The sequence below is a fragment of the Gopherus evgoodei genome, chromosome 6 (genome assembly GCF_007399415.2).
Source record: "Gopherus evgoodei ecotype Sinaloan lineage chromosome 6, rGopEvg1_v1.p, whole genome shotgun sequence".
NCBI lineage: Eukaryota > Metazoa > Chordata > Testudines > Testudinidae > Gopherus > Gopherus evgoodei.
The window spans coordinates 6,471,788-6,496,558 of NC_044327.1; the positions used below are offsets into that span (position 1 = coordinate 6,471,788).

General features: G+C 48.1%; 1 protein-coding gene across 11 annotated transcripts in view; it reads right to left on the bottom strand.

The window, feature by feature from the left end:
• HOOK3 (hook microtubule tethering protein 3) overlaps positions 1-24,771 on the bottom strand; it is a 186,103-nt gene that overhangs the window by 85,134 nt on the left and 76,198 nt on the right. For 8 of the 11 annotated variants that reach the window (XM_030566231.1, XM_030566234.1, XM_030566228.1 and 5 more), the window contains 3 exons: positions 9,842-9,952; positions 7,454-7,541; positions 6,711-6,783 (listed from right to left, as the gene is read on the bottom strand). In XM_030566231.1, coding sequence (XP_030422091.1) covers positions 6,711-6,783; positions 7,454-7,541; positions 9,842-9,952 — 272 coding nt within the window. The remainder of the gene's footprint in view (positions 1-6,710; positions 6,784-7,453; positions 7,542-9,841; positions 9,953-24,771) is intronic. The other 3 variants (XM_030566232.1, XM_030566229.1, XM_030566236.1) reach the window with 1 other exon arrangement.

The window sequence follows — 24,771 nt, forward strand, 5'->3', positions numbered from 1 at the left end:
CATTTTACCTAGAATCCCTTCCTTCTTCAAACAACCTACCTCAGTAGTTGATGGCTCTTTGTTGTCAATCCCTGCTGGAACCACTATCCCTACATCTTACTGAAGAGGAGTGGTTCTCTAAGGAGTGATGGTGCTGCTTTTTCTGCTTTCTCTCATGATCTCGTAATACCAAGGAAGAAACTTTCAGTACCAAATCTGAAGTCACTCTTCAAAACATTCCAGTCCCTCGCAGAGTTGAACTTTGATTTGCCTCAAGGATGGAGCTTGAAAGAAAGGCCCAGAGATGGCTCAGACTCTGCCCTGGAAACTATATCTTTTTCCATCAGCATCAACCAGAGTAGAGACCCAGGTAGTTATGGGAACAAGTAATAAACTGCAAGCAGATAGAGCATCTTGGGGTAAGTACCCCCCACTGAAGCACTGAGTATCAAGGTCCGTTATTATACGTCTATACCGCCCATGACAGAGAGTCTCCCAGCCTGGGTCGACAGATCTGGGCTTGCGCTACCATGCTACAAGTAGTTGTGTAGACATTGCAGCTTGGGCTGTAGGTTGGGCACTGAAGCCTAGGGATGGGGGTGGGCATCAGAGCCCAAGCTCCAGCCTGAGCTGCATCTTCAAAGCCTTGTCTACACAGCCACTGTTAGTATGGCACCATGAGGCCAAGTCTGTCAATCCGGGCTGGGAGGCTTGCTGGCACGGGGCTGTGTAGACATACCATTACAGATTTCCTGCCTCTCCAGCAAGGTTAGGTCTTAAAAGCTCATCTTTCTTCCTGGCTCTGCCACCATGGCAGAATGACTGTCACACTGAGGATACAAGACAGAGATTACTATAAAACTGAAACAACTTAATCCCTAAATACTTGTAAACAGAAAAACTAACTCTACCTATTACTATATTTAGTTGACGTTACAATAAAAACTAACTCTTGACCAAGGAGAAATAACAAAGGAAAATGACCTAAAGACTGAAAGTCAAGGATTTCTAATTTGCTGCTTTGGAGACTGGAAGGAACAGAAGGCATGGCTCCTTCTAAAGCCCAGCCTCAAACTTTTCATAGCTCAAGGTAAAGTCTGCATGGCCCCCAAAGAACAAAGATTTCCAGAGGGCGCTGGGAATAGTATGGAACATGCAGGTACATCACAAGAGCGTGCATCGCTGACAATATTAGAAGGGAAAGCTCTTTTTAAAAATAGAGGATAAAGTTAGCTTGGAACTGACTGCAGGTTTTATCAAAGGGTATGTCTACACTACCCGCTGGACCAGGAATCGATGTATAGCATCTACTGAAATGCAATAAATCGATCCCCGATCTCTCTGCCCTCGACTCCTGTACTCCACTGCAGCGCGAGGTGGAAGCGGAGTTGACGGGGGAGTGACGGCAGTCGACCCTGCACCGTGAGGATGCAAGGTAAGTCGACCTAAGATGCGTCGAATTCAGCTATGCTACTCTTGTAGCTAAAGAGCATATCTTAGGTCGATCCCCTCACGGCCAGTGTAGACCAGGCCAAAGTTATAGTTGATGAACTCACACAGTATCATAATAATGTGCGGATTGTGTAATATACTGATCAGAGTGCATGCTTACCATTGCCTACAACTGCTAAATGGGACTTTCCCCAAGACCTTTTCTGTCTGGTTTTAAAACATGGTAGCTGCCTATTTACCATAGGAAGCCTATATCAAAGGTATCTTGTACTGCTTTTCCCAAGCCTCTATATGAAAATCATCTTTTTATTCAGAGTTCTGAAACAGTAAAGAAATAAGTGCTTCAGAACTGAGGGCACTTAAGGGCCTAGCCCTGCAACTGCTTGCTGGAAAAGCACTTACTGTTGCGTGTAGTTCCCTACACATCGGAAGCACTATTCACCATAGTGAGCACTATACTAGCAGCAAGCATTTGCAGAAGTCGAGTCTTGGGGTGTGAACAGCAGTGCATACCAAAATTCTGTCCTGTGACTGCCCCCATGTGAATGCTTTGGGTACAAACCAAATGACTCCTACTTTGCATTAATGTAGTCCTCTTCAAAAAGGATTACTGGAATGTAGTTACCATAGTAAGAGTACAGTAAGAGTATAGCAGTAGGAATATACTACTAACCCCCTGACCAAGGTGGTGAAGGGGACTGTAAAATGCTTAGGGAGATTAGAGAACCTACAAAGGCAGAAAATGCAATAATGATGGGGGTTTCAACAATCCCCATGTTGACTGGGTACATGTCACCTAAAGATGGGATGCAGAGATAAAGTTTCTTGACACCTTAAATGGCTGCTTCTGGTCTAAGAGGTGAATATAGCTGAAGAGCTTGGCAACAGTGACTATAATGTAATTAAATTTAACATCCCCATAGGGGGAAAACTGCCAAAGAAACCCACTACAGTAATATTCAACTTCAAAAAAGAAGAACTACATAAAAAAGAAGGTATTCAAATAGAAATTAAAAGGAAGAGTCACAAGGGAGACATGCCTGCAAACTGCAAGGAGACTATTTAAAAACTCCACAATAGAGGCTCCAACTAAATGTATACCCCAAATTAATAAAGACAATAAGAAGACTAAAAAATGCCACCATGGCTAAACAGCAGAGTAAAAGAGGTGGTTAGAGGCAAAAAGGCATCCTTTAAAATGAGAAGTCAAATACTAATAAGGAAAATAGAAAGGTGCATAAACTGTGGCACGTTAAATGTAAAACTGTAAAGCAGGAAGGCCAAAAAAGAATTTGAAGAGCAAGTAGCAAAAGACAAAAAAAAAAAGTTGCTGTTAGTTTTTGAAAGTACATGAGAAGCAGGAAACCTGCCAAACAATCAGTGGGGCCACTGGATAATCGAGATGCTAAAGGAGCACTCAAGGAACACAAGGCTGTTGTGGAGAAGCTAAATGAGTTCTTCACATAGGTCTACACTGCAGAAGCTATGGGGAGATCCCCACTCCTCAGCCATTCTTTTAGATGACAAATCTGAAGAACTGTCCCAAACTGAGGCATCAGTAGAGGTGGTTTTGGAAGAAACTGATAAATTAAATAGTAATGAGACACCAAGATAAAATGATATTTCTGAAGGAACTAAAATGTGAAACTGTGGTATGTAATCTATCGCTTAAATTAGCTTCTATACAAGATGGATTGAGGGTAGCTAATGTAATGCCTATTTTTAAAAAGGCTCCAGAGGTGATCCTTGAAATTACAGGCCAGTATCTAACTTCATTACCAAGAAAAGTGGTTGAAATTATAGTAAAGAACAAAATTATCAGAAATGTAGATAATCTTAATATGTTGGGGAAGAGTCAACACAGCTTCTGTAAAGGAAAATCATGCCTTACCAATCTATCAGAATTCTTTGGGGGAGTCAACAAGCATGCGGACAAAGATGATCCAGTGGATATAGTGTACTTGGACTTTCAGAAAGCCTTTGACAAGGTCCCTCACTGAAGACTTTTAAGCAAAGAAAGCCGTCATGGGATAAGAGGGAAGGTCCTCTAATGAATCAGTAACTGGTTAAAAGATAGGAAACACAGGGTCGGAATAACTGGTCAGTTTTCAAAATGGAGAGAGGTAAATAGTGGGATCCCCCAAGGATCTGTACTGGGACCAGTGCTGTTCAACATATTTATAAATGATCTGGAAAACAGGGTGAACAGTGAGGTGGCAAAATTTGCACAATACAAAAAGATAGTTAAGTTCAAAGCCAACTACAAAGAGCTACAAAGGAATCTCACAAAACTGGGTGATTAGGCAACAAATGGCAGATGAAATTCAATGTTGATAAACGCAAAATAATGCACATTGGAAAAAAATAATCCCACCTATACTTACGAAATGATAGGGTCTAAAGTAGCTGCTAACACTGAAGAAAGATCTTTGAATCATTGCGGATAGTTTTCTAAAAACATTCGCTCAATGTGCAGCGTCAGTCAAAAAAGCTAACAGACTGTTTGGAAACATTAGGAAAGGGACAGATAACAAGACAAAAAATATCATAAATCCATGGTACACCTACACCTCATGTGCAGTTCTGGTTGTTTCATCCCAGAAAAGATCTACTAGAATTGGAAAAGATACAAATGATTGGGAGTATGGAAATATAAAATCATGAATGGCATGGAGAAAGTGAATAACGGAGTGTTACATACCCCCTCAGATAACACAAGAACTATGGGGTCACACACTGAAATTAATAGGCAGTAGGTTTAAAACAAACAAAAGAAAGTACTTCTTCACATAACACACAGTCAACCTGCGGAATTTGCTGTCATGGGATGTTGTGAAAGACAAAATTATAAAATGAGTTCAAAAAAGAATTAGATAAAATTCTTGGAGGATGGGAGCACCAATGGCTATCAGCCAAGATGGTCAGGAACACAACCCCATGCTCTGGGTGTCCCTATGAGTCCGACTGTAGATGTTGGGACTGGATGACGGGGATGGATCATTCAAACTTGCTCTGTTCTGTTCATTTCCTCTGAAGCATCTGGCACTGGCAAATGATAGAGACAGGATACTGGGCTAGATGGACCATAGATCTAACCCAGTACGGCTGTTCTAATGACTGCAGGATCTCCTCCAGGTGGCAACTAAGGACCTGTATACTTATCACACTGCAACATCAGAGAGCAAATGAGATGAGAGAGGAGGGGCACTTTTGCCTGGAAGCCCATTTTTTACATTAATTGTTATTAATTATTAAATCATGTTTATTATGGTAATGACTGAAGGCCAACCAAGAATTTTGACACAACAAATTCTGCTTTAGATGCAACATCTTGGCAGAGGGTTAGGCTAAATGACCCTTGTGGTCCCTTGTAACCCTATGATTCTGATTCTATAATGGGGCCCCATTGTGCTAAGCGCTGTCTATCCCCAAAAGAGCTTGCAATCTACAGGTTTCTTATGAATGTAGTCAGCATTCATTGAACTACTCCGACCTGCCTTTAAAGGTAACCTGCAAAGGATTTTTTTTAAAAAGGGCTTATGCCCCTGTTTGCCTCATCATGACATATAAAGAAGGCCTGAAATGTTTTTTTGCTTATTTTAAAAAGAGGTTCTCCTCCTGCCCTCCGCTTGTTTGTATACCTTAGAAAGTGACAGGAATGTCAACTCTGCTCTTGCCTCATTTTCCTGGAGGATTTCACAAGGAATATATTGTTCTGACATCTTAACTGAAGGGGTGAAGGTGTTGAATCTTTAAGATACTCTTCTCTAAAATCTTAATGGTGGTGTTTAACAGTATGACTGAAAATTCCTTCCTCACCCAATGGCTCAACTTTCACCCTTCTTGTCTCTTCTGATGTACTATTACACTAGCTTTCCTGGCACCAGAAGCCTCATCTAAACTAGGAAACTTGTTTTTTAAATTTTGGCTAATATGATTTTATGCATCACTATGCCACAGTCTACATGAGGTGGTACGTGATGTTTAAAGTCATTTTAGCTAACATGCTTAAAAAAATGTTCTTTTTCCCTAGTCTAGACAAGACTAATGTCTTTCAAGCTAGAAGTTATCTGATTTTCAAGTTTAACGTTAAATAAAAACCTGTTTCCTCCAGGGAAAAACTACTTTCAGACATTCTCTATTAATAATAAAGAACCAAGCTCACACAGGTCACAGTAGAGCAATGTTCCCTGTGGTGTCTGGATTAGTTATAAATGTTGAAGGCTGTATGGACCGGTGGATAGGGGATTGTAATGGGAGTCAGGAGACCTAGGTTCTATTCTCAGCTGTCACTGAGCTGCTGGGTATCCTTGGGCAAGGCATTTCACCACTCTGTGCATGTTTCCCCTCCTATTCTTTGCCTAGGCATGATAGGGCCCAGAGCTCCATTGAGAATGCTGAGGTTTGTTTTATCTCCTTTGTAGGTCACCTTTAAGGCTCTTGTGATAAATGCCTCTTTGAAAACACTGCTTCAGAAAGCATTAATCCCCTCTTCACTGCTCTTTAACTAACCTGGAACCAACTCATGTCACAGCAATGTACAGTAAAATAGAGAGAAGGACTCCTTTTTTGTTAGTAGCCATCCAGCAAGTACCGCCTTCACCACTCCAGAGAAGAGTTCTCAAGCTCCTACGCATCTCCCCAATCACTGAAAACAGATGTACCGACATCTCAAGAGGAAAGGGTAATTAGGGGAGTTTGGAATTACTCTTCCAAAGGAGCTGCAGTGTATTTTTTAGAGATGGGGGTCCCCTAATTACTCCAGTTTCAAGTTGGAGTGATACTAGACTGTCTGGACAATATTAAATACACCGTAGATAGTGTTAAACCATAATGATTTTCAATTCTGACTTTATTCTCCTGATTTGCTCTGTTTTCTGATAAGTGCATGTCTTCCTCACTTGATAATACAAATGATTTTTAAATCCAGTTTATAATTTGATATTTTAATTGTTTTTTCTTCAATAACATGAAGTCCCATTGTTTCAAATCTTTCTTTTTTAACATGCCTAAAAACAGTAATATCATAACTCTTCAGAGAAATGCGATCCAGTGAAAGCACTTTAAAAAAAAACAAAAAAACAACAGTATGATACACGCCTAGGGCAGGTCAAATAAACTTAATTGCAAGTGTAAGAGGAATAGCTTTGTAGAAATCCAAAGGAGGAGAAAAGAACTAGTGTGAATCTTAGTGATAAACTTAAAAACTCTGAAAAAGAACTAATTGTGTGCATACACATCCTAAGGTCTATGGAGACAATAAGCATGATTTCACTCACTTGATTTCAGGAGTAACAATTTCTGCTGCTAGACTGTCTGAAGACTCCTGGCTTCCCAGTGGCATCAATCCTGCTTCAGACATAAACAAGAAAAGGATTAACAGAAAGTACAGTAATTTTTTGTTTCAGAAGGCTATGGATAAATATTGTTAAACAGGATTAAATTTTAAGAGAACATTACAAACAGTATGCTCCTTGTGAGCATGTGAGAAATAATACAGAGTCATGCTATAACAGGAAGGAAAGATGAGCATAACTCCATTTTTGAACAGGTTTTCTGTTCCCATTTTCCTCCGTTTTGGACAAAGTTTTTTTTTTAATTAGAAGTTACGGTTTATTCCTTGGTTTATGTAAAAATATAAATATTTGCATGATGTGATATATGGAATATAAACCAATGCATATGTACAACATAAGTTTAGGAAAACTATGTGAGGATATTAATGCAAATGTTTTGGAGATAAGTGAGTTGCTTTCTTACTGCCATTACTTAGAAATCAAACTCTTAAAACTTTTTTGAAATATCACATTTCAGGAGAGACCAAGCATGGAAAATTTCAGCCAAAGGTTGAAAGCTTCATGAAGTTCTGATCTAAAAATGTGATTATAGCAGAAGGTGTTTCACAATCTCAAGTTACATTGGTCAACTATAAAACAACAGTAAACCTGTCTAAGCAGGCCCTATGAAACCTCGGTGGACGTTCTTTAGAAAAAGGTAACTTCAGTTTCTCTTTCTCCATTACCTGAAGTTGTGAGCTGCCCTTCTTGTGCTTGTACGCATCGAAGCTCTTCAATAGTTTCTTTTAGGGAATCTCTTTCCGTTCTTAACCTCTGAGAGATTGGAAGCACAAGAAATATTAATCTCAGCTCTACCAATCCATCTTTAACTCTAGGCAAGTTGCCACTATGCACATCGTTGTCAGCACTTTATCAGCGAGGATTCATGTGCACTGCTCGAAATGCCTTTCATAGCAAGGAATCCCAATTCATTCCCCGGGCAGAATTTAAAAAAAAAAAAAAAAAAAAAGAGCAGCTGCTTACCAACAACACTGGTTCTTTCAGAGTCCTGTGTCTGAATATCTACACTTGTGGGGTCAAGACACCTGCACCATGAACTTTCAGAGTTCTTTAAGGAAAGCAGTATCCCCATCAGGGCCACTCACACTGTCCTTCCTCTCCTCTTGTGCAGGGTTCCTAGCTATGCAATGGAAGTGGGCCAACAGACTTTCACTTCCTTCCCCTAATATGGGAATTCTTAACCCCGCTCAACAGAAGTCAGGAAGGTAGGTAGGGAACTGGAATATGCAGAAGCAAACACTTGAGGAACTATGGTTACTGGTAAGTAACTTCTCGTTCTTCTTCAAGGGTCTCTGCATACTTCCAGTGGTGGAAGATTAGTAAGCAGCATAACCCCTAAGAAAGTCAATGGCCTTGACCTTTGGTTAAAGCATTCAGCTGAGACTGGGACATGGATGAAAACTAGCTGCTTGTGACTCAATCCAGGCAAGACTGAGGTAATGCTGGTTAGAAAATAAAATCATAAAACATGGCAAGGATAATATCTGTCCCTCTGAGTGTTTCTCATCTGTTGTTCAAATTTGCAACATTCAGGAGACTGTTTAGATTCCCAGCCTCTTGATCAGGGAACAGCAACGTCCAGGATGACATTTTATTTAACAGTGGCCTAGAACTGATCAGTCACCAAACAGGTTTTTAAAAATTATTAAGCCCTGTCTCTTCCAGGTGATAAGTGGTATTTAAAAACATTAGACTTAATTGTGTTGGCGAACATATTTTAAAAACACTAAATTTTTTTGTCAAGACACTGCACAAGATCATCCAGCCTAATGCTTTTTCCCATTGGCCAGTGTCATAATCTGACAGCTCAGGCCTGTATGAGTTTAAAAATACTCATGTCCTTCTCAGGGACTTGATATAGATTGTCTGCACCTCCATGCAGGAAGAAATTGAAGTTGGGATTATTGAGGCCCTCTCAAATGCCAGGCCCAAATGGTCAGTTAGATCACAGGAAGGTTCAGTACAAAGCATGGAAGCTATTCAGTGTCTCTGACATCAACAGGTCTCACTACAACCAGAAATGGCATGGATGGTACTGGCTATCCCAGACTCCAGGACCATGGAAACTGTGGACACTTTGACACTGACAGCCCTGGATAGCTGCCCACTCCATACCAGAGTTACATGACAACTAGATCTGCAGGCGGAGTAGAGGATGGTGCAGGGTAAAAATCCAAGCTGCAGTCTGCCTCAGAAGAACTAGGATGTGAGTTAAGAGACCAAGAACTCCAGTACGGTCTTCAACTTCCATCCAGATACAGAGCTAACGTTGGTGAGCAACTCTTCGCAGCTGATCTTCATGAATGCTCTCCACCAGGCCTGATCGACCCAAGTCCATCTGGGGGTCTTGGACACTTTGGCAAGCAGTTCTCTGCTGCAGCTTTGGTGGTCAGAAGCTACGGAAGAGCAGTTAAGGCTTCTTCTCTTTTTCTGCCCTCTGAGCCCTGGATGACAGGAGGGGTGAGTGGCCCCAATTGAGACTGCCCTCCAGAAGATTCCAAAAGTTTGCAGCACATGCAGTTTGATCCCACAAATGGGAGTATGTAGAGGCTACACTGAAGATTTTTTACTTTAAAAGAAAACTTCTGAGTTTGACTCCAGAGGAATAATATGAAAGTTTGAAACCCAGTTTAAAATTAAATACACTTTACAATTACATTTGAGATTTCAGAGTCTTCCACTGCTGGATGCTCAAAGCTAAAACTTGTTACACTGTTCATGAGGGATCTATGTAGGAGGTTAGATAAACACAGCGACGGGAGAAAAGGATATTGAGAAGAAAAGACAAATGTGTCTTCTTGGCTCTTCATTTTTAAAATCTACTGCACACATTTTCATAGTTACCTTGAAACCAGATCGGTTTAATCAAACTCCACAGTTATTACATGTATACAATATTTTACCCAGACAACGGACAATTTAAAGTGAACTAAGAAATATAACTTGGCTAAACAGGTCATTTTGATTGGCAGGTCCAGGGTAACAAGGATACAAATTTGTTACCACCACCACCACCACCACCACAAGAAAAAAAGCAACATCTAAACACTTACATCTTTTTCTTTTTGGAGGCCATCTACTTTTTCTTTCAGCAATTTGTATTCAAATTCTAGTTTATCTGCTTTCTTTGATTCTTCAGATAATCTGTTTTGTAGTTCAACTACCTGTGAGACAAAGGAGGAATTGTTTGTCTATCTGTGTTAAACATAATTTGCATGAAAGTTATTAATTACACTGCAATGTGAGATCAGTGTTATAACAAATGGAATATTCATCTCTAGCACCTTCAAAATGGTTTGCTCACCTATTTTTTCAATCAATATCATTGAAGGGATCAGAATAGTACAACCTCAGTGCAAGTAAAAACTGAGACAACAATGCTATGAAGAAGATACAAACTGTTCTCAGTTTGCCCAACTACTCAGCTAATTATACTTGAAATTGAAATTTGAGTAAAATCTCTATATAACCAATGAATCACCATAACTATACAATTGAATGGATCAGAGAGATGAGGAAATTGATAATGGCCCTTGTCCTTCCTCAAAAGTGTGGGTAAAGAAATCAGCACAAAAAAAAAAAAAACAGAGGTGCATTCTCTTATTTTTCCTCTCTCTGTTTTCCAAGCATCACTTTGAAAAGTTAAGCCCAATCTTATGTGAACAGGTAATTTTTTGCTCATTTGTAAATTTGTTTTCTCATGTTTTTTGAATCCACTAATCTGGAGTTTCACCTCCAAGGAATGATAGCAAACCCCAAAATCCAAAGGAACAGAGGCACTTTTGATTATTTAACAAGAGGAAGTAATGAGCTATCAAGGGTCCAGTCAAAGTTCCCATGGATACGACCATGAAGATGATCAATGAACAGCTATTTACAATTAGAAGAGGAGAAAACTGAATAAAGCTTTCAGAGTGGACATGCAAGTCATGAAAAACAAAATCAGCAAGAAGTTGCTCACTCAAAGCTTTACACTTCTATTAACAAAGGCTCAGTTCTAGGAATGGAATTAGTAGCATGTAACAGAAAGAGCTTGGATAGAACTGCACTGAAGAAAGATGAGCATGCGAATTCTATAGCTGAATGTAAACTTTAATGAAGATACATCCACTTGTAGCTTCCTGTGAAGCAATTTATAAGGAACCAATGTCTGCTTTGTTTTAGAGTTAGAGAAAGAGGTATGTGTGTAAATAAAAATATGTTTTAAATAGGTGTGTTGATTAATTGCAGTTAGCTCACGTGATTAACTCAAATAAAGTAACTGCGATTAATTGCAGTTTTAATCGCATTGTTGAACAATAGAATATCAATTAAAATTTATTAAATATTTTGGATGTTTTTCTATATTTTCAAATTTATTGATTTCAGTTACAACACAGAATATTAAGTGTACAGTGCTCACTTTATATTATTATTTTGATTATAAATATTTGCACTGTAAAAATAATAAAATAGTATTTTTCAATTCACCTCATATAAGTACTGTAGTGTAATCTCTTTATCATGAAAGTGCAATTTACAAATGTAGATTTTTTTTTGTTACATAACTGCACTCAAAAAAAAAAACCAACGCAAAACTTTAGAGCCCACCCAGTCCTACTTCTTACTAAGACAAGCAAGTTTGTTTACAGTCATGGGAGATAATGCTGCCCACTTTTTATTTACATTATCACCTGAAAGTGAGAACAGGTATTTGCATGGCACTTTTGTAGCCAGCATCACAAAGTATTTACGTGTCAGGTATGCTAAACATTCATACACCCCTTCATGCTTCGGCCACCATTCCAGAAGACATGCTTCCATACTGATCATGCTTGTTAAAAAAATAATGCATCAATTACATTTGTGAATGAACTCCTGGGGGGGGGGGTGAGGGGAGAGAACTGTACATCTCCTGCTCTGTTTTAGCTGCATTCTGCCATATATTTCATGTTATAGGAGTCTTGGATGATGACCCAGCACATGTTCGTTTTAAGAACACTTTCAGTGTGGATCTGACAAAACACAAAGAAGGTACCAATGCGAGATTTCTAAAGATAGCTAAGGCACTCAACCCAAGGTTTAAGAATCTGAAGTGCCTTCCAAAATCTGAGAGGGATGAGGTGTGGAGCAGGTTTTCAGGGGACGTAAAAGAGCAACACTCTGATGTGGAAACTACAGAACCCGAACAGCCAAAAAAGGAAAATCAATCTTTTGCCAGTGGCATTTGACTCAGATGAAGAAAACGAACATGTGTCGATCCGCACTGCTTTGGATCATTATCAAGCAGAACCCAGCATGAGCATGGATGCTTGTCCTCTGGAATGGTGATCAAAGCATCAAGGGACATATAAATCTTTAGCGCATCAGGCATGTAAATATCTTGTGATGCCAGCTACAACAGTGCCATGCAAACTGACATTTGTCAGGTGACATTGTGAACAAGAAGCGGGCAGCATTATCTCCTACAAACATAAACTAACTTGTTTGTCCAAGCAATTGGCTGAACAAGAAATAGGACCGAGTGGACTTGTAGGCTCTTAAATTTTATATTGTTTTATTTTTGAATGCAGTTTTATTTTGTACATAAGCTTGTACTTAATTTACATTTGTAAGTTTAACTTTCATGACAAAGTGATTGTACTACAGGACTTGTATTAGATAAACTGAAAAATAGTATTTCTTGTTTTTTACAATGCAAATATTTGTAATAAAAATGAAAATAAAGTGAGCACTGTACACTTTGTATTCTGTATTGTAATTAAAATCAATATATTTGAAAATGTAGAAAACACCCAAAAATATTTAAATAAATGGTATTCTATTATTAACAGCATGATTAATGGTGATTAATTTTTTTAATCGCTCAACAGCCCTGGTTTTAAAATTCTAGTGTGAACAGAAGCAACGTCTAAAGTTAAGGTTGCCTAATGCTTCCCATGTAACCTTTTGTTTCCAATTGTTTGTATCTTTGACATAAAGAATGAGGTTCCCCTTGTGGTCAGTTGGCTTGTTTGTGTGTGTGTTCTTTCCATGTGCTGTTCAGCACGGCGCAGACAGCTAGTTTGGACAACCTCAACAATATTACCCAACGTGGTTGAGCATTGAAGGCTGGAATGTTGTTGCCTCAGTAATGCTGTCCAGGCTGCTCAGTGCTTCTGTCCTTGGAGCTCTAAATGTTATCACTAACAGCAGCAGATAAGGCAACCTGATCATTCAACAGACCTTGACGTTACTCAAAGAAAAATCACAGGCATGGTTCAATGGCGAAGGCCCTTGGCCAGGTTTATTGTCAATAAGGCACGGTATTAGCTCCCTGGATCAATATCTACTGTTACATTAAAACATGTATGCTCATTACAATGGACTCAGCTCAGTCAGTGGTCGGACTTGCTGCTGCCCCCTAGGCTGGAAAAAGAGTTAAGGTGAAGTATCCCAACATTTATAGACTGAGACAAACGACAATCTATAACAGGGGTAGGCAACCTATGGCATGTGTGCCGAAGGCGACACACAAGCTGATTTTCAGTGACACTCACACTGCCTGGGTACTGGCCACCGGTCCAGGGGGCTCTGCATTTTAATTTCATTTCAACTGAAGTTTCTTAAAACATTTTAAAAACCTTATTTACTTTACATATAAGAATAGTTTAGTTATATATTATATATTATAGACTTATATAGACTTCTAAAAACGTTAAAATGTATTACTGGCACACCAAACCTTAAATTAGAGAGAATAAATGAAGACTCAGCACACCACTTCTGAAAGGTTGCTGACCCCTGGTCTATAAGAAATTTAAGTACCACCATGCTTATTTCACGACCTCTGTTTGTTACCTCTCCTTGTTCCTAATATCTTGGATGAAACATCCCTATTCATTATTTTGTCAAACCATCTAGTCTTGTACTAGATTGGGATGTATCTGTACTAGCGAGAATAAATTTACGTAAATATCTAGTGCCTAGAACACTAGCAGCAACTTTGCCAAGTTCATCTACTGGACAGTGAACTTGTAAGCATCTGCTTTAACATATGGCCTGACTGATTCCAAGCCTCTGGTTCAGGCCTCAGCCCAGCCCCAATGCTCCAGGGCTCTCTCTCTCTTTCTACTACACTCCTTTCTGTTGCCCAAGGCTCATCCCATGTTAATGAGGGAAAAGACGGTTACTCACCTTTGTAACTGTTGTTCTCCGAGATGTGTTGCTCATATCCATTCCAGTTAGGTGTGCGCGCCGCGCGTGCACGTTTGTCGGAAACTTTTTACCCTAGCAACTCCGGTGGGCCGGCAAGTCGCCCCCTAGAGTGGCGCTGGCATGGCGCTTGATATATACCCCTGCCGGCCCGCCCGCTCCTCAGTTCCTTCTTGCTGGCTACTCCGACAGTGGGGAAGGAGGGCGGGTGTGGAATGGATATGAGCAACACATCTCGAAGAACAACAGTTACAAAGGTGAGTAACCGTCTTTTCTTCTTCGAGTGCTTGCTCATATCCATTCCAGTTAGGTGAATCCCAAGCCTTACCTAGGCGGTGGGGTCGGAGTGAGAAGTTGCGGCATGGAGCACTGCTGAGCCGAAGGCCGCGTCATCTCTAGACTGCTGGACCAGGGCGTAATGGGAAGCTAAAGTGTGGACCGATGACCAGGTCGCTGCCCTACAGATCTCTTGGATCGGCATTCGGGCAAGGAAAGCCAGTGATGATGCCTGTGCCCTGGCAGAGTGTGCAGTCACACGGCCCATAGGGATGTGGGCCAAGTCATAACAGGTCTTGATACAGGACGTTACCCACGAGGATATCCTCTGCGAGGAAACAGGAAGGCCCTTGACACGGTCCGCTATCGCCACGAAGAGTTGGGGGGACTTGCGGAACGGTTTGGTCCTCTCCACATAAAACGCTAGTGCCCGACGGACATCCAGCGAGTGGAGTTGTTGCTCCCTGCGGGACGAATGGGGCTTCGGGAAAAATATGGGAAGAAAGATCTCCTGGTTAATGTGAAAGGCTGAGACCACCTTAGGGAGAAAGGCAGGGTGCAGTCTCAGCTGCACTTTGTCCTTATGGAAAACCGTATACGGGGAGTCTACCGTGAGAGCCCGGAGTTCCGACACCCGTCTAGCTGAGGTGATGGCCACTAGAAAGGCTGTCTTCCAGGAGAGGTAGAGCAGGGAGCAAGTCGCTAACGGCTCAAGTGGAGGATCCATGAGCCGAGCCAGAACCAGGTTGAGATCCCATGAAGGGGCAGGGGGGATGGACCTGTGGGTAGAGACATTCTAGCCCCTTCAGGAATCTTGCCACCATAGGGTGGGAGAAGACCGAACGGCCATCTCCTCCCGGATGAAAGGTGGAGATGGCCGCTAGCTGAACCCGAAGGGAAGATATCGCCAGACCCTGGACTTTGAGGGACCAGATGTAGTTCAGAATATTGGCGATGGAAACCTCCATAGGGAGAAAACCCTTCTCCGAGCACCAGCAGGAAAAACGCTTCCACTTGGCTGAATACGTAGCTCTAGTGGAAGGCTTCCTACTGCCCAGGAGAACCTTCCAAACCGGGGTAGAGCAGCGTAACTTGGAGCTGGTCAGCCACGCAGGAGCCACGCCGTGAGATGCAGGGACCAAAGGTCCGGGTGACAGAGCCTGCCGTGGTCCTGGGTGATCAGATCCAGGTGAAGGGGCAGGGGAACTGGGTTGGTTATTGAGAGGTCCAGCAACATGGGGTACCAATGTTGCCTGGGCCACGCCGGGGCTATCAGAATCACGCGAGCCCTGTCCCTGTGCACCTTGAGGAGGACCTTGTGGATCAGCGGAAACGGAGGGAACGCATAAAACAGATGGGTCGCCCATGGGATAAGGAAGGCGTCCGCTAATGACCCGGGCTCCCGACCCTGAAAGGAGCAGAATGCCTGGTATTTCCTGTTCTCCCTGGACGCGAAGAGGTCCATCCGGGGACGACCCCACCTCTGGAAGAGTGAGAGGGCGACGTCCGGGCGAAGGGACACTCGTGTGAGCGGAAGGATCTGCTCAGGCGATCCGCCAGTGTGTTTCGTACTCCAGGTAGGTAGGAGGCCGTGAGGTGAATGGCATGGGCTATACAAAATTCCCAGAGCCGCGTCGCCTCCTGACATAGGGGAGAGGATCTGGTGCCGCCCTGCTTGTTGATATAGTACATGGTCGTCGTGTTGTCGGTGAACACTGCGACACAGCGACCTTGAAGGTGACGGATGAACGCTTGACAAGCAAGATGGACCGCTCTCAACTCCTGTATGTTGATGTGGAGGTCCAGTTCCTGGGGGGACCACAGGCCCTGCATCCTCAGGGTTCCGCTGTGCGCCCCCCAGCCCAGATCTGAGGCGTCCGTCATCAGGGACGCCGAGGGTTGGGACGGATGGAACGGGAGCCCTGCACACACGACTGACTGGTCTAGCCACCACTGGAGGGAGTCCAGTACCCCCTAGGGGATGGTGACAACTGTGTCTAACGAATGTCTGGCCGGCCGGTACTGTGCGATGAGCCAAGATTGGAGAGGCCTCATGCGGAGTCGAGCATACGCCGTCACGAACGTACAGGCCGCCATATGGCCCAGGAGGGTCAGACATGTTCTTATGGAGGTCAGGGGGGCCGCCTGCAAGCGCAGAATGATGGCCGATAGTGACTGGAACCTGGGCAATGGTAGCAAGGCCCTGGCCAAGGTGGAATCCATAACGGCCCCTATGAACTCTATCCTCTGCGTAGGGAGCAGAGTGGACTTGTCCACGTTGACAATGAGGCCTAGGGCAGTAAAGAGGTTGCTGATCCTGCGGACGTGGTCGCGGACCTGCAGCTCTGATGTGCCTCAGACCAACCAGTCATCGAGAGGTAGGGGAACACGTGAATGTGGCTGCGCCGAAGATGTGCGACGACGACTGCCATGCATTTCGTGAATACCCACGGGGCCGTAGAAAGGCCAAATGGGAGGACCGCAAACTGATAATGCTTGCGGTCGACCACAAAGCGAAGGAAACGCCTGTGCTGTGGAAATACGGCGATATGGAAATAAGCGTCCTGTATATTGAGAGCGGCGTACCAGTCTCCAGGATCCAGCGATGGGATGATGGTCCCCAGGGATACCATGCGGAAAAGACGGTTACTCACCTTTGTAACTGTTGTTCTTCGAGATGTGTTGCTCACATCCATTCCAGTTAGGTGTGCGCGCCGCGCGTGCACGTTCGTCGGAAACTTTTTACCCTAGCAACTCCAGTAGGCCGGCAGGTCGCCCCCTGGAGTGGCGCCGCCATGGCGCCCAATATATATCCCTGCCGGCCCGCCCGCTCCTCAGTTCCTTCTTGCCGGCTATTCCGACAGTGGGGAAGGAGGGCGGGTGTGGAATGGATGTGAGCAACACATCTCGAAGAACAACAGTTACAAAGGTGAGTAACCGTCTTTTCTTCTTCGAGTGATTGCTCACATCCATTCCAGTTAGGTGACTCCCAAGCCATACCTAGGCGGTGGGGTCGGAGTGAGAAGTCGCGGCACGGAGCACTGCAGTTCCGAAGGCCGCATCCTCCCTTGACTGCTGGACCAGGGCGTAGTGGGAAGCAAAGGTGTGGACCGATGACCAGGTCGCTGCCCGACAGATTTCCTGGATGGGCACACGGGCGAGGAAAGCTAGCGACGACGCCTGCGCCCTGGTAGAATGCGCAGTCACACGGCCCGTAGGGACATGGGCCAAGTCATAACAGGTCCTGATACAGGACGTAACCCAAGAGGATACCCTCTGGGAGGAGATAGGAAGCCCTTTCATACGGTCCGCTACCGCCACGAAAAGCTGGGGGGATTTTCGGAAGGGTTTGGTCCTCTCTATGTAGAACGCGAGAGCCCTACGGACATCCAGCGAGTGGAGCTGCTGCTCCCTGCCTGAGGAGTGAGGTTTTGGGAAAAAAACCGGGAGGAAAATCTCTTGGTTGACGTGGAAGGCTGAGACCACCTTGGGCAGAAATGCAGGGTGTGGTCTCAGCTGCACCTTGTCTTTGTGGAAGACCGTATATGGGGGGTCTACCACAAGAGCTCGGAGTTCCGACACCCGTCTAGCTGAGGTGATAGCTACTAGAAAGGCAGTCTTCCAAGAGAGGTAGAGCAGGGAGCAAGTAGCTAACGGCTCAAAGGGGGGCCCCATGAGCCGGGACAACACCAGGTTAAGATCCCAGGTCGGAGCAGGGGGACGGACGTTAGGGAATAAACGTTCCAGCCCTTTAAGGAATCTCGACACCGTCGGGTGAGAAAAAACGGAGCGACCGTCCGCACCCGGGTGAAAGGTGGAGATAGCTGCTAGGTGGACTCGCAACGATGATAAGGCCAGACCTTGCCCTTTGAGGGACCAAACATAGTCTAAGATTTCGGTTACCGAAACTTCCATAGGGCGGAGATTTCTCTCTACGCACCAACAGGAGAAGCGTTTCCATTTCGCCGAATATGTGGCTCTTGTGGACGGTTTCCTGCTGCTCAAGAGCACCTCCTTCACAGGCGTGGAGCAGCGCAGCTCGGAACCAGTCAGCCATGCAGAAGCCACGCCGCTAGGTGCAGCGACTGCAGGTCTGGGTGACAGAGGGTCCCGTGGTCCTGGGTAATCAGGTCCGGATGAAGGGGCAGGGGAACTGGGTCGGCTACGGCCAAGTCCAGCAGCATGGTGTACCAGTGCTGCCTGGGCCATGCCGGGGCCACCATGATCACTAGAGCCCTGTCTCTGCGCACCTTCAGGAGGACCTTGTGGACCAGGGGGAACGGGGGAAACGCATAGTACAGGTGGGTCGACCACTGGATGAGGAAGGCATCCGCTATCGACCCCGGCTCCCTGCCCTGAAAGGAGCAGAACGCTTGGCACTTCCTGTTCCCCTTGGACGCGAAGAGGTCCACCCGGGGATAACCCCACCTCCGGAAAATGGAGAGAGCGACGTCCGGGCGAAGGGACCACTCGTGTGACAGGAAGGATCTGCTCAATCGATCCGCCAGCGTGTTCCGTACTCCAGGGAGGAAAGAAGCCCTGAGGTGAATGGAGTGGGCTACGCAAAAGTCCCAGAGTCGTATCGCCTCGAGGCACAGGGAGGAGGACCTGGTGCCGCCCTGCTTGTTGATATAGTACATGGTCGTCGTGTTGTCCGTGAACACGGCGACACAACGACCCTGAAGCTGATGACAGAACGCTTGACAAGCAAGGCGGACCGCTCTCAACTCCCGCATGTTGATGTGTAGCCCCACCTCCTCCTGAGACCACAGGCCCTGTGTCCGCAGGGTCCCTAGGTGGGCCCCCCAGCCTAGATCTGAGGCATCCGTTGTCAGGGATACCGAGGGCTGAGGGGGGTGGAAGGGAAGACCCGCACATAATACGGACTGGTCTAGCCACCAGCCGAGAGAATCTAAGACCTTCTGGGGGATTGTGACTAACATGTCTAACGGTTGCCTTGCCGGCCTGTAATGACTGATAAGCCACAACTGGAGAGGCCTCATGCGGAGCCGAGCGTAGTCGGTCACAAAGGTGCAAGCCGCCATGTGGCCCAACAGGGTTAGACATGTCCTCACTGACGTCAATGGGGCTGACCGCAAACGTTGAACGATCGCCACCATGGTCTGAAACCGTTGCAGAGGCAGCGAGGCCCTGCCCACAGTGGCGTCCAGGACGGCCCCGATAAATTCCACCTTCTGAGTGGGCCTCAGGGTGGACTTGTCTGTGTTTATCAAGAGGCCCAGACTTGCAAACATGCCGGTGATCACGCGGACATGGCTGTTGACTTGTTGTTCCGACGTGCCCCGAATCAACCAGTCGTCCAGATAAGGGAACACGTGGACACGGTTGCGCCGAAGATGCGCCACGACAACTGCCATGCATTTTGTAAACACCCTCGGGGCCGTGGACAGGCCAAATGGGAGGACTGCAAATTGATAATGAAGAGCCCCCACAACGAAGCGGAGGAAGCGTCTGTGGCGCGGCCAAATGGCAATGTGGAAATACGCGTCCTGCATGTCGAGGGCGGCGTACCAGTCTCCCGGATCCAGGGATGGAATAATGGTCCCCAGGGATACCATGCGGAACTTCAACTTCACGAGGTATTTGTTGAGCTCTCGCAGGTCGAGGATAGGCCTGAGGCCCCCCTTGGCCTTGGGGATCAGAAAGTAGCGGGAATAAAACCCCTTGCCTTTCTCGCCTTCCGGAACCGCCTCTATAGCTCCTTTGCTGAGGAGCGTCTGCACCTCCTGCCGAAGGAATTGCTCGTGAGAGGGGTCCCTGAAGAGGGACGAGGAAGGAGGGCGGGAAGGAGGGAATGAAACAAACTGCAGGCGGTATCCCGTCTGCACCATGCTTAAGACCCAGCGGTCCGATGTTATTTGGGACCACGCCGGGAGGAAAAACGAAAGGTGGTTGGAAAACGGGGGGGAAGGATCCATAGGGGAAACTGTTACTGTGCCCTCGGGCGCACCTTCAAAATGAAGGCTTAGGACCAGGCGGGGGTTTTGAGGAGCCTTGGTTCTGCCCCCCTTGGTTCCCCGAGTGCCTGCGCCTTCCGTTCCTGCCACGGCGCCTGTAAAGGTCCTGCCGCTGGCGGAACTGGGAAAACGGCCTGCGTTGTTGTTGTTGCTGCGACCTAAAGGGTCTACGCTGCGTCACGGGGGTGTGCATCCCGAGGGACCGCATAATGACCCGGTTGTCTTTCAGACTCTTGAGTCTGGGGTCTGTCTTGTCAGAAAACAGGCCCTGGCCTTCGAAAGGAAGGTCCTGTATAGTATGCTGGAGCTCCGGCGGAAGGCCGGAAACCTGCAGCCAGGAGATGCGACGCATCGTAACTCCTGACGCGAGGGTACGGGCAGCCGAGTCCGCAGCGTCCAAGGAGGCTTGCAAGGCCGTGCGTGTGACCTTCTTGCCTTCGTCCAAGATGGCCGCAAGCTCTTGGCGAGCATCCTGTGGCAGCAGCTCCTTAAATTTGTCCACTGCCACCCAGGAATTAAAGGCATATCTGCTCAGCAGGGCCTGCTGGTTGGAGACCCTGAGCTGCAGCGCCCCAGCCGAATACACCTTACGGCCAAGGAGGTCCATCCGCCTGGCTTCTCTGGATTTGGGGGCTGGAGCCTCCTGGCCATGACGCTCCCTATCGTTCACTGATTGCACCACCAGTGAACCCGGAGTCGGGTGTACATGGAGATATTCGTATCCCCTAGAAGGGGCCATGTACTTCCTCTCGACGCCTTTTGCCGTCGGAGGGATGGAGGCCGGGGACTGCCAGATGGTGTTGGCGTTGGCCTGGATGGTCCGTATGAAGGGCAGGGCGACCCTGGTGGGAGCATCAGAAGAGAGGATGGTCACAATTGGATCCTCTATCTCCGAGACCTCCTCTGCCTGCAGACTCAAATTTTGAGCCAAACGCCTGAGGAGGTCTTGGTGTGCCCTGAGATCCAGCGGGGGGGGACTGTTGGAGGAGGTACCCTCCACCGCCTCATCCGGGGAGGAGGATGAGGAGACCCCAGGCACGAGAGTGTCTAACTGAGGGTCTTCCTCAGCCCTCGCCTCTGCCTCAGGAGCCACAGCGGAGTCTTGCTGCTTGGACCCTTCCTCCCCTTCCGGGGAGGGAGGGGGGCGAGACAACGAGGCTTCAGGAGCCCTACGCTCCGCAGTCGCCGGCCTAGCAGGGAGCTGCTGGGGGCCCTGGGCCTGATGGTATGCCCAGGGTGTCCAGAATCCCCACTGTTGTGGGCCTTGGTCCTGCAGCGGCGGATCACCGAACAGCGCCGTCTGCCGGTCGGTGCCCAGCGCATACCCGCTGTCCGTCTGGGAGGATACAGACGGCTGTCTAGAGGGCCATGGAGGGGCCGACCCTGGATGGTAAGGGTCTGCGCGGGCTGGCACGGAGGATCGTCTCGGTGCCGGGGACCGGTGCCGGGAGTCATATCGGTGCCGGGATCGGGATCGGGACCGGGTTCTGTCGCGGTGCCGGGATCCTGATCGGTACCGGGCGCCGCTTCGGTGTCGGGACCTGCCACCGGCTCGGTGCCGGGAGGTCGACCGAGGCCTGCCACCGGCTCGGTGCCGGGAGGTCGACCGAGACCGGGACCTGCCACCGGCTCGGTGCCGGGAGGTCGACCGGTGCGGCGAGTAGCGTCGGGACCTGCTCCTGGAATCGCGGTGCCGGTCTCGGCGACTGGAACCTGACCGTGATCGTCTCGATGTCGACCGGTGCTGCGAGTGCGACCGGTACCGCTGAGGGGAGCGGTGCCGGGACTGCGAGCGGCGGCGGGACCTGGAGCGCCCAAGACGTCGGGACCTGGATCATGAACGAGATCTTCTGGGCGGTGCCGACATCATGGGCTTGCCTCTGGACACAACCCGCACCGGAGGTACCGGGGGTGGCAGCCGAGTGGGCTCAGTCAGGGCTATGAGGTCCCGAGCCGAGGCGAAGGTCTCCGGTGTGGATGGGACCATTGTCTCAACCCCAGATCTCATGGGGGAGCTCGGCGGTACCGGACTCGACGGACCCGCTGGGCCCGGAGTCGACGGTGCCGGCGGCGCCGCGGCCGATGTCGAGGCCGGGCGCTCTAGCCGGGTCTGCCTGGCCGGAGTATTGGACTTCGATGGCCTTGGTTCTGACTCCGGTGCCGGAGAGGGTCGGTGCCGGGGAGTCTTCTCTGTGCCGGTGCGATCCGGTGCCGGCGCCGAGATCACGGCCTGCGAAGCCGTCGGGTCAAGTGCCGCCTCCATGAGGAGAGTCCGGAGCCTTTGATCCCTCTCCTTCTTTGTCCTTGGCTTAAAAGCCTTACAGATGCGGCACTTGTCAGATCTGTGCGATTCCCCGAGGCACTTCAGGCACGCTTCGTGGGGATCGCTGGTAGGCATGGGCTTCTTGCAGGCCGCACACTGTTTGAAGCCCGGCGAAACAGGCATGAGCCTGGCGCCGGGTGCCGGGAAGGGCTAAGCCCCCGGCGAAGAACTACTTAACAACTATTTAACTTAACTATCTACTTAACCAACTAATTAACAACTATAATGGACTAGAGATGAACGATAGATAAACGATAGAGAACTAGGAGAGCTAGGGACGTGGAGGACAGCTATGCCGCGCTCCACAGTTCCAACGACCGACACGGCGGTAAGAAGGAACTGAGGAGCGGGCGGGCCGGCAGGGATATATATTGGGCGCCATGGCGGCGCCACTCCAGGGGGCGACCTGCTGGCCCACTGGAGTTGCTAGGGTAAAAAGTTTCCGACGAACGTGCACGCGCGGCGCGCACACCTAACTGGAATGGATGTGAGCAATCACTCGAAGAAGAACTTCAACTTCACCATATGCTTGTTGAGTTCTCGCAGGTCGAGGATAGGCCTGAGGCCTCCCTTGGCCTTGGGGATCAGAAAGTATCGGGAATAAAACCCCTTGCCCTTCTCGCTCTCTGGAACCTCCTCTATAGCTCCCTTGTCTAGGAGCGTCTGTACCTCCTGACGGAGGAATTGCTCGTGAGAGGGGTCCCTGAAGAGGGACGAGGGTGGGGGGTGGGGCGATGAAAACTGTAGGCGGTAACCGGCCTGTACAGTGCGTAAGACCCAGCGGTTTGATGTTATTCTGGTCCACTCCTGGAGGAAAAACCAAAGACGGTTGGAAAACTGTGGGGAAGGATCCGAAGGGGAAACTGGTACTGCGCCCTCGGGCGCACCTTCAAAATGAAGGCTTGGGTCCAGGTGGGGCCTTGGAGGAGCCTTGGTTCTGCCCCCCTTGGCCACCTGACTGTCTGCGCCTACTGTTCCTGCCCCGGCGCCTATTAAGGTCCTGCCGTGGGCGGAACTGGGGATACGGCTGGCGTTGTTGCTGCTGGTTCTGCGGCCGGAAGGATCTGCGCTGCGTCACAGGCGCATGCATCCCCAAAGAGCGCATGATGACGCGATTGTCTTTAAGGCTCTTTAGCCTGGGGTCTGTCTTGTCTGAAAACAGGCCCTGGCCTTCGAAGGGGAGGTCCTGGATGGTATACTGGAGCTCCGGTGGAAGGCCAGAGACCTGAAGCCAGGATATGTGGCGCATCGTAAGCCCTGAGGAAAGGGTCTGAGCGGCCGAGTCTGCAGCGTCCAACGAGGCCTGCAGCGAGGTCCTTGAGACCTTTTTGTCCTCGTCAAGAATCGCCGCAAATTCTTGACATGCCTCCTGCGGCAACAGCTCCTTAAACTTGTCCGCCGCTACCCAGGAGTTAAATGAGTAGCGGCTAAGGAGGGCCTGCTGACTGGAGACCCTGAGCTGTAGCGCCCCCGCCGAATAGACCTTACAGCCTAGGAGGTCCATCCGCCTCGCCTCCTTAGATTTGGGCGCTGGGGCCTCTTGTCCATGGTGCTCTCTTTCATTCACTGACTGCACCACAAGGGAGCACGGTGTCGGGTGGACGTGCAGAAATTCATAACCCTTAGAGGGGGCCATGTACTTCCTCTCAACGCCTCACGTGGTAGGAGGGATGGAGGCCGGTGACTGCCAGATAGTGGTGGCGTTGCCCTGAATGGTCCTAATGAAAGGCAAGGCAACCCTGGTGGGGGTATCTGCGGATAGGATGCTGACCACCGGATCCTCGACCTCAGCGACCTCCTCTGCTTGTAAATTTAAGTTTTGCGCCACGCGCCTGAGGAGGTCCTGATGTGCCCTGAGGTCGAGAGGGGGAGGGCTGGAGGACGAGGTGCCTGCCACTGCCTCGTCAGGGGAAGATGACAAGGAGATCCCTGGCAGCAGAGCGTCTCACAGGGGGTTCCGTCCGGACCCGGCCCTCCGGCTGCGGAGGGAGCTCTGGGTCCTGGTGGGTGGACCTGTCCTCGCCTTCTGGAGAGGGAGGGGGGCGAGACAGCATCGACTCTGGTGGTCGTCGGGACCGCAGCAGGCCGGGGAGAAGTATGCTGCGGACCCTGGGCTTGATGGTACGCCCAGGGAGTCCAAAACCCCCACTGCTGTGGCCCTTGGTCTTGAGGCGGAGGGTCCTGGAAGAGGGCCACGTGTCTGTCCAGGCCCAGCGTATAAATGCTGTCCGCT